At 41.9% G+C, this 9,646-nt stretch overlaps 2 protein-coding genes across 2 annotated transcripts in view; one reads left to right on the top strand and one right to left on the bottom strand.

Annotated features, from left to right (window-relative positions):
* The window catches only part of commd5 (COMM domain containing 5), a 25,100-nt gene extending 24,538 nt beyond the window's left edge, over positions 1 to 562 (bottom strand). The window contains exon 1 of the mRNA XM_059516836.1: positions 402 to 562. Coding sequence (XP_059372819.1) covers positions 402 to 510 — 109 coding nt within the window. The 5' untranslated portion in view covers positions 511 to 562. The remainder of the gene's footprint in view (positions 1 to 401) is intronic.
* Positions 563 to 1,274: 712 nt separating this feature from the next.
* Positions 1,275 to 9,358, top strand: fam199x (family with sequence similarity 199, X-linked). The gene is made up of 7 exons (XM_059516835.1): positions 1,275 to 1,416; positions 2,561 to 2,734; positions 4,994 to 5,213; positions 5,797 to 5,949; positions 6,099 to 6,260; positions 8,649 to 8,855; positions 9,124 to 9,358. The coding sequence occupies exons 2-7, from the start codon at positions 2,568 to 2,570 to the stop codon at positions 9,304 to 9,306; spliced, it is 1,092 nt and encodes a 363-aa protein (XP_059372818.1). The 5' UTR covers positions 1,275 to 1,416; positions 2,561 to 2,567; the 3' UTR covers positions 9,307 to 9,358.
* The last annotated feature ends 288 nt before the right edge of the window (positions 9,359 to 9,646 follow it).

Here is a 9,646-nt window from a genome sequence, read left to right as displayed (position 1 = left end):
CACTGACATAATAATAATAATAATAATAATAATAACAATAATAATAATAATAATAATAACAATAAATAACCAGATGTTTTATTTACATGACATGCTTTGATTGAGATGATTAACAACATTTATTAAATTGTGTCCACAGTCCATCCTTAAAAAAAATTCACTTATGTAAAAGCTCCACCAATGTTCAATCATATATTTATCTGTGATCACAGACTATGAGAATAGTGAAAAAGAGAATAATTTCAACTTCAACAATAACAATAATAAACAAACTATATAGATTTTTAATGAATGTAAAAACCCATCATAAGTCTTGTAAACATTATTCAAACCGCTTCACAGTCGCGTGATGAGTGATAAACGCTATCGTGTGTGTGTGTGTGTGTGTGTGTGTGACTGACCGCTCAGCATCTGTGTGAAGGTGTCTCTGTCCAGAGTCCTCAGATGCTTCTGCAGCTGCTGCACTTCAGCTGGAGCTCTGCCTCCGAACAAACTCACCGAGTCCGCCATCTTCCGCTGATCTTCCTCTCCTCCTCCTCTTCCTCATCAGCTGACCGCCAGCGCTCTTCTTCTGCGCTGTTCTCCCGCGGCGGGCTCAGTGTCAGAGGCGCGCGCCACCTGCTGGCTCTACAGTACTCCTACAGTACATTACTGGCCTTTATGATCATGTAGCAGGACTTTCGATCAGATCTGAAAATCTCGAGACTTGCGTCGACAGATAGACATCTCTACATGATTAATCTGACACTTTGAGTTCCAATCTCTGGAGAAGTTCATATAAGTTACCTTGATCAGTCTGTAAATACAGACTCACAGACAGGGTTAGAGTTCTGAGAGTGAAGTGGGTCAGCTTCTCAGATATGACTAATAAGTTCAATAAACAGACTTTGTGTAAGGAGAATACATGTTGTGGTGTAGTTTCAGTGATAAGAAGTTTAGCAGGGTTTCCTGTGAAACATTAAGAGCTCTGTTAACTTGTTTCAGTGTTGTTAGAAACACAAGTAGCTAAACACGCAGTGTGTGACTGACACACGCGCTTCACACCCGTAAACAACATATCAATATAAATACATAGTTTCTTAGTAGATGACTTCTAATAAAACTATGTTTGATCAACAAATTATACTCTTTGACTCAACGAAACATTTGTAGTATAAACACGCTTTTAATTTGATCGAATCATATCTGTTTCAGTTAAAATGAACCTTTAGCACATCCTAAATGTAACTTGTTTTATGGACGGCTTGTATAAACAGTGGAGTCACGCGCAGCGGGCGCACAGGACGCGACGCGCCACTAAACCACAGAAGAAGAAGAAGAAGAGCAGCTGCTTGGTCGTGACGTCAGCAGCGGAAGAGGATTGAGAGCGGATGTTTGCGCTGCTCTTCATAAACCTTTAAAACAGACCAGACTCGGGTAAGAGTGACAAATAGACACGAATACGATCCTTCAGCGGTGTTTGTGATGCTCAGAGATCAGTGTTTGTGGCGCTCAGAGAGCCGTTAGCAGTGGGTTACAGTGTGAGCTCACGGAGGAGGCTAAGCGATGCTAACATTAGCTCAGAGTAGCTGTAATAATGAACAAACAAGAGATACAGGTAACTTCCCTCTTATATTCAAACTAAATAAGCGACAGAAGTTATTAATTCTTCAACAGAGAAGCTAGTGATGAGCTTTAGATCTAAAGAGAGAGAGAGAGAGAGAGGCCTGCTGGAGTCTGTTTACATGCGGCCCTCATCATCACTGCTACACAACACTTGAGATTTATGCATTACATTACATTACTGAATAAATCATCTCTCCATTGATGTGTGGTTTGTTAGGAGGACAATATTTGTCTGAGATACAAGTATTTGAAAATCTGGAATCTGAGGCAGCAAAAAAAAAAAAAAAATCTAAATATTGAGAAAATCATCTTTAAAGTTGTTCAAATGAAGTTCTTAGCAATGCATATTACTTAATAAAAAATTAAGTTTTGGTATTTACGGTAGGAAATTTACTAAATATCCTTATGGAACATGATCTTTACTTAATATCCTAATGATTTGAAATGTATAATTGTGATTCATACAGTGTATTGTTGTCTATTGTTTAACACATAATAGTGTAACCTGCAGCACTGGCCTGTCATCTTCAGCTGTGGTGTGTGTCCTGGATACAACATCCACATCAAATACTCTAATATACATGTATTAAATATCAGCAGCTCAATGGGATATGTTATTAGTTTTCCAGTTGTTGCATCTTTAACCGTGTGTTTGGATACGCTCCTGATGTGAACAGAGATAAATCATGTTTGCTGTTATTGTCTTTTTGTTTAATGGCAAAAATCTTTGAAGTTTAAAATTAATGAAGCATTTGTCATCAGAAACACAAGTCTGATCTAATGATATTTCTTTGTTTAAATGATAGGCTGATTTCAGGTTTGGAGAGAATGAAACTCCATTCACTAGCCACTTCAGATGCCCTGTGTTTGAATCCTGTGTGTCATGTTTAGTGGAGCAAGAGGAAGCTTTGTATGCTCTGGACAGTCTTCTGATGCGCTGTCTGTTGTGCTGCAGCTTCCTGATGTCTGAGGACGTCTACGAGAAGTTCCTGGCTCCAGAAGAGCCGTTTCCGCTGCTGTCTCAGAGAGGGAACTCCAGTGAGGATGCCACGCTGGACGCCAGTGACTTCAGCTTTCAGCTGTCCTCGTGTCACCGGACAGACCCTCTCCACCGCTTCCACAGCAGCAGGTCAGTGACCTCATGAACCTCACGGGCCTGCTGGCACAACCAGACACACAGAACATCTTCAAATGATTAGGGCTGCAACTAACAATTATTTTGATAATCGATTAATCTGCCGATTTTTTTTACGATTAATCGATTAATCGGTTTATGTACTTATATTTTAGTTTTGCCCATTTTTTCCCCCCAAGTTAATTATTAATAAAGGGTCTTTATCATTCAACATAGACTTTTTAGAGAATTTAACCATTTTGCATTGTCATATCCTCATCACAAATATACCTGGAGTTGTTTTATTGTGTTAGTAATCCTTTGTTGAACTCTTCTGCAATGAAACACTGACCCATACTCTAGCAAATATCACAAGATTTCAAATAATGTTTTCACCATGGCAGTCCTTAGAGCTCCTAAAGTAGTTTAACATCCCGGACAAAGCTTATTAAGGAATCTTATTCACGAAGAATAAGAATAAAACAATAAATTTGCAGTACATTGCATTTTATTCTTTTTTTCCTGTAAACACACAGCTTATACCTGGTAAACAGCTTTACAGCTTATCCTTCGAATAAAGTGCCAATGGCATGAAACCTGAATGGAACTCACAGTTTAAAGTAAAATCCATCAGAAAGTTGTCCAGAAAAAAAAAATTGACACACACAAAAAACCTGCTGTGTGAAAAAGAGCATTGAATACTTAGAAAAAAAGTGCATTTCAAATATCTTTAAACATTTACCTCTCTCATTCAGTCATAATTAGGCTGCACGACTGAAGTATGAACTGGTAAACTACAAACTGATCACAGAACATGTTTGTAAAGCTTTAAATGTTAACTGTTAAAAAGCAATGCTATCAGCTTTTACGACTAAACATTTGCAAACAACATTGTACTGGAGAATCTGCACAAATAAACAGTTAAACAGTTCAGTAGTGCAGAGTTTACAGGTTACTCTTCTTTTTTGAAGGCTCAAAGTAAAGTACTCCCACACTTTGGATGACTTCGTTTGATTACTTTTTTCTTATTCTTTCTCGAGCTTACTCCACTGCCGTTTTCCTCTGTCATCCTGCTGAATGCTGCAGAGACGCTGTTCGGGAAGCACGTGACAAAAAACGAGGCCAGCTATTGGCTATTCGCTACTTCTCCTGCTGTACTGGCTGAGTAAATCCTCCGGTGGCTCATTACTGCCACACTTTGGTCACCGCAGATCTGAAATATGCACGAAATGAGCCGCTTACGGCAAATAAAAGTTATTTAGCAAATAATCGATGACTAAATTAGTTGACAACTATTTTAATAATCTATTTTAATCAATTAAATCGATTAGTTGTTTCAGCTCTACAAATGATACAGCAGCGATGACTGAGCTGCACTTTGAGTCGAGTCCGCACCGTAAACTCAGAGACAAACTCATTAAAGTTTTCTGAAGGATTCAAAGAAAAATCACTGATGCTGAGAAAAACTTCAGAAAGAAACAAGTGTTAACCACTGTTTTAATTTAACCTTTCATCATAAGTATTCAAGTAAGACAAACAAATAGTAAAATGTAAAATTCACTGTGTGAAAGTGTGTTCAGTAAAAACTTGATTATTTAAACTACCAAAGCAGTTGAATCAAGCAGCGAGGGATTCTCTCTTTTCTTTTATTGTTTGAGTAATAAAAGACTCTGGGCTTAAAGTTCTCCGGCTCCGTGCTGAATATCCGGTGTGCGGCGTTTGGCTGCAGGAAAAAAATAGTCCTACATTAAAACCAAGACTCGAGCACTGTCCCATCTGCACAAACTCCCTCCACCAGAGAAAGCTGCAGCCGCTCGGTGACCCCCCGTCCACCTCTCCCCACACGAGGCCCTTCACACCGGACACAGCAAGCACTGCAACCACGCCACGGTTACCTCTAATTCATCTTTGTACACCGAGGCGGGACCTGGAACAGTTTTTTCATCCTCCATTACTGACAGCAAACTATATTATCGCTAACAATAGTTGCGTTCCCTAATGCTAGTATTTCCTGTCACTGTTCAGAGATTAAAGGCGGTCGCACACCAGACGAGAAGCGCCACATTTCATTTTCAGCGCTTATTTGCGCATCTTCTCAGTTCTCAGAATCGATACAGTATCACCAAAGAAAATATTGTGATACTCACGTGTATCGATATTTTCTAACAGCCCGAATGCACATTCCAACTCATTCTGCCGGCACTCACATATGAAGGATGCATGCAGTGAGCTGAGTATCTGTGTGTGTGTGTGTGTGTGTGTGTGTGTGTGCAGGTGGCACCTGACCTCCTGTGGCACCAGCGTGGCCAGCTCAGACTGCAGCGAGGAGCTCTTCTCCTCCGTGTCTGTGGGCGATCAGGACGACTGCTACTCTCTGCTGGACGAGCAGGAGCTGGCCTCCTTTGAGCTGTTCCCCGAGGGCAGCGTGTGCAGCGACGTGTCCTCCTCCATCAGCACTTACTGGGACTGGTCAGACTCAGAGTTTGAGTGGCAGGTGAGTCGGCACTGCAGCTGTGTGATGGACTGGAGATGATTCAATTCCCCTCGGCTAGAATTACCCTTTCATATTTCAGTTATCACTAAAAAAGGATTCAGACAACCGAACATAAATAAATGATGTCCAACATAAAGCAGAGTTTTACAGAAGAGGGTAATATAGATCATCTGATATAATATCATAATTGTTGTTTTAACAATGTGCGATTTGACATTATAACCATTCAAAACTTCATTAGAGCACACTCTTCACTCCATATAATACTGAATAAAGCAGTGTTTTAATCACGGTGTGGAGGTTACGGGAAACGGCTGTAGTTCTGCTGTTCCACCAGCGCCCCCTGCTGTCAGAGAGAGGACTTACAGAGCCACATTCACATCTGTTTCTGTCTGGACCGAAAACAGACCGGATTTGTGTGTTTATGCAAACAGAAAGTCATTTTACTCGTTGTTTGTTGAGTTTAAATATAAAACCTGGTGAAACACGCAAGGTGTCTGTATGTGTTGAGCACCTCCAGCACTCTTTCACGATACATTGATCAGACTGATGTTGATTGAGTACGGTCACGTGTCTGTTGCAGTTACCCGGCAGTGATCTAGCCAGCGGCAGCGATGTGCTCTCCGACATCATTCCCAGCGTGCCCAGCTCCCCCTGCCTCGCGTCCAAACGGAGAAACAAACCGCACCGGAACCTGGACGAGCTTCCCTGGAGCGCCATGAGCAACGACGAGCAGGTCTCAGACACTCAGTCCTGTGACACTAGCACCGCTTCACACTGAGATCTATGAGCAGCTGTGGTTAATTAGACGCTGTCACTGTCTCACTGTTTCTTTGCAGTCAGCTGTCTCGTCTGTGTCAGCTCACCTTGATTTGTGTTTTTCAGGTGGAATATATTGAGTATTTGAGTCGAAAAGTGAGCACAGAGATGGGACTTCGGGAGCAGCTTGACATCATTAAAATAATCGACCCGAGCGCTCAGATTCTGCCGACAGACAGCGAGTTCATCATCGAGCTGAACTGCCTCACCGATGAGAAGCTCAAGCAGGTGATTGATTACACACAACACCTCCTGAAATCTTCAGGAACCGCTTTCACAACATTATCACACCACTAAGAGTTCTCCTAAATAGCAGGAAATGTTTTAGCTAAGAGTTTCTCTTAAAACTTTTACTAAGGAATAGAGAGAAGTCTTCAGCTCAGAGTAAGGGGGCGGGGCCGAGCTCGTTGCTATGGATGATGTCAGCATTCTCATTAACTAAACACACAGTGATTGGCTGATAGTCTCTGTCAGAGATTTATTCATAGAAATATTGTAGAGTGCAATATTATGTTGCCATATTCGATTTTTTTTAATAAAAATGTTAATTGCCACATTCAAATAAAGATGTATAATGCAGGCTTAGTGTGACTGATTAAACCAGTGGGTTATATATTCAGCTAATTGTCAGCCTCTTATATGTATGCTTCTCATAACAATTGCATTAGGGTTGCCCTCGACTGAAGATTTCTCTGGTCAGCTAGAAGTCGTTCATTTTAAGCATTAGTCGACTATTAGTCGTACTTTTATTAAGAAACCATATAAATCATAATAATGAGCCTTTAATTGCCTACATAACCTAATAAGCGCTCAGGTTACACTAGTGCTCTCTGTTTAAGAGATGAAGTCTGTGACACTGACTCTCTTCAGCACCTGTGTGCGTGTTTCACACGGATTACATGGTGTGAGAATATTTGTTTTCTGTTTGAATTGGTTCATTTAAAAGTTTCACTCTCTATAGATGTATTTCTCAAGCATCCAGGGAGTTTCAAAGTGCAATCAAGTTCAAAGAGTCCAAGACAGCAGAAAGTGCATCATGTTTGCTTTATTTTATAAAAGCGCAACATTTTGTGGCTATTCTGACTGCACATGAATGAACATAGTCGTTACAGATAGAAAAGATGCATTACTCTTATCTGACCAAAAATGCCAAAGTATTTTGAGAGTAAATGATCTCAGCGGTGCTCCATCTGTTTGCAGTAGCCTGAGCGCACCACTGTTCAGCTTCACACTCCGCACAAACATGAGCAGTTGTGTCTACGCTAACATTAGATTGAGCTGCCATGTACTACATACATCTCTCAGATGATGAGCCATATTTGAGGTGGATGAATGTTAGGCTGCGTTCAGACTGCACGATTTTAGCCCAGTAGGCTCAACAAATGCCCCAAATCACAGGCAAATCAGTGCTTGTTCAAGCGAGTGACAATCACGCAGTGTGAAAGAGCAAAGACGCGATCTGAGAGAATCACAGACGAGTCACAGACGCCGTGAGATATTTGGCATGCTGAATATCTGGACCTGTCAGCGATTCAAAATCATGCTGAAAAGTGTTCAGACTGAAAACTACATCGGCGATGACCGACAGCCAATGAGAGAGCAAGATACAGAGCAGCGGGAGTTCGGGGAGGAGTTATAGACCATAATATCAGCAAACATGGCTTCTTTTTTTCTTGTTTTTGCTGCAAATCAGCGCACAGGGAATTCGTATTGCAAGCTTCTTGCAGGCTACCATTTTTAATAATAATCCCAGTCTCACGTGAGAACTCTTGCACCCGTGATATCGCGGCGTTTTCTCGTCACATCTCGTGTGTGTTTGGTAGTGAAACATAGTTTGCGTGCCAGACAGAGCTGTCGGTGATTCTTCCTATAGTAAAGTCCTGCAGTGTGAAACCTTCTGTCTCCGATCCATCGTGCAGTGTGAACACAGCAGAGACTGAATGCTGCTCAACGTAGTCTTGCAGTGTGAAAAGAACAGTGACCAAACTACTTGGACAATCATGCACTCTGATCTCGGCTTAAGCACCTAATAAAATTTTGGTAATATGCATATAATTATTATTTTAAACAGCAGAATAATCATGGCAGATAGTAAGACATGCAAACATAAAAGAAAACCAAACTGGAAGTGAGAACAGCTATGTATTAAGGATATAATCAAACATTTGGAGTTGGGCCATTTTAGGATCGTTTGTGGTTTGGTCATAGTGACTCAGGACTCCTCTTTACTGCTCCTAACCTTTCACAGATTCAGCAGCTAGATTCAGTGTTAAAACACTTTCTGAAATGCTCTTAGAGCAAACATTAAGGAGTCCTAAGTTTAGGACTGACATGTCCTTTATTTTTAAGATTTTCTCCTAAATCGGCGAGTTATGAGCTACTTACAGCCTGAAGATGTTTTGTGAATACGGGCCCTGATTAACAGCACTCTGTTTGTAATCTTACACAACTTTTTAAAATCTAAACCTATTCTAAAAGAGCTGTGTTCACACACGGAGTCTTTCAGATCGCTCTGAACACTGAGGATCATGGGTTGTAGTCTGTGATCTAGTGTTGAGTGGTCTGGGCTGACTCTGTGAAGCGGTGTGCTCAGATCGGTGTGTGTGTCTGCTGCAGGTGCGGAGCTACATCCGAGAGCACGGTCCGCGGCAGCAGCGCAGCGTGAAGAGGAGCCTGGCAAGCAGTGTGAGCGCTCACAGCAGCAGTAACGCCAGCATCACCAGCAGCATCAGCAGCAGCAGCACCTCCACCGCCTCCAGCATCAGCCGAGCTCACAGCGACGGGAACCTGGCCTCCGCCGCAGAGAGGATACGGGACTCCAAGGTGCTCCAGCACACACACACACAGCGCAGCACGCTTCTCGTTCAGAGCTGATACTGACACACAGCTTCACATCAAGAACTGAATGTCTGAATGTTTATCTGGTGTGTAGCTTCAGTGAGTGCTTCACTAGGACTGCATTAATAGTTCAGATCGAGACCATACTCGATATTCCTCAAGACCAGTGCTTAAATGACTGCTGAAGTTCAGAAACAAGAAAAAACTTGTATTGATCATTGTTAAGAGTGCATGTTGTGCTGGTGTCTTCCAGAAGCGCTCCAAGCAGAGGAAGCTGCAGCAGAAGGCCTTGCGCAAGCGTCAGCTGAAGGAGCAGAGACAGGCTCGTAAGGAGAGACTGAGCGGTCTGTTCCTGAACGAGGAGGTGCTGTCTCTCAGAGTCCCAGAAGAGGAGGAGGAGGAGGACCACTGCGATGACCTGGACGTGCTGATGTGACCCCAGTGACCCTTCAGTGTTCCTTCTACGCCGCCGCCTCCTCCTCATCATCATCATCAAGTGTCAACACTAACATCTGTCTGCTGCGGCCTCACACTCGCTTCAGAAATACAGTCAAACCAGAAACTGTTCAGACACCTTCATCATGTCTCACTTTATATCACGCTTGAGTCACTAAAATGCTAATAAAATTTGAGAAGATCATGATAATATCAGATAACTTTGATATAAAACTATGTAACAAAACATGCTCAGGTCAAAGTGTTAGAACATATTTTTGGGATTAAAATCTTTACTGGTAATCCTCTGTACGAAGAATGTTTGGGTATATGTCACAGTT

This window comes from Carassius carassius, chromosome 29, assembly GCF_963082965.1.
Source record: "Carassius carassius chromosome 29, fCarCar2.1, whole genome shotgun sequence".
NCBI lineage: Eukaryota > Metazoa > Chordata > Actinopteri > Cypriniformes > Cyprinidae > Carassius > Carassius carassius.
This window is presented reverse-complemented; position numbering and strand designations above follow the sequence as displayed.

What these genes read in the sequence shown, in the direction of transcription:
- fam199x (XM_059516835.1), top strand. Translation starts at nt 2,568, where the DNA reads ATGTCTGAGGACGTCTACGAGAAGTTCCTGGCTCCAGAAGAGCCGTTT. An exon ending in CACCGCTTCCACAGCAGCAG is followed by an intron (nt 2,735 to 4,993) that starts GTCAGTGACCTC and finishes GTGTGTGTGCAG; the next exon opens with GTGGCACCTGACCTCCTGTG. An exon ending in CCATGAGCAACGACGAGCAG is followed by an intron (nt 5,950 to 6,098) that starts GTCTCAGACACT and finishes TGTGTTTTTCAG; the next exon opens with GTGGAATATATTGAGTATTT.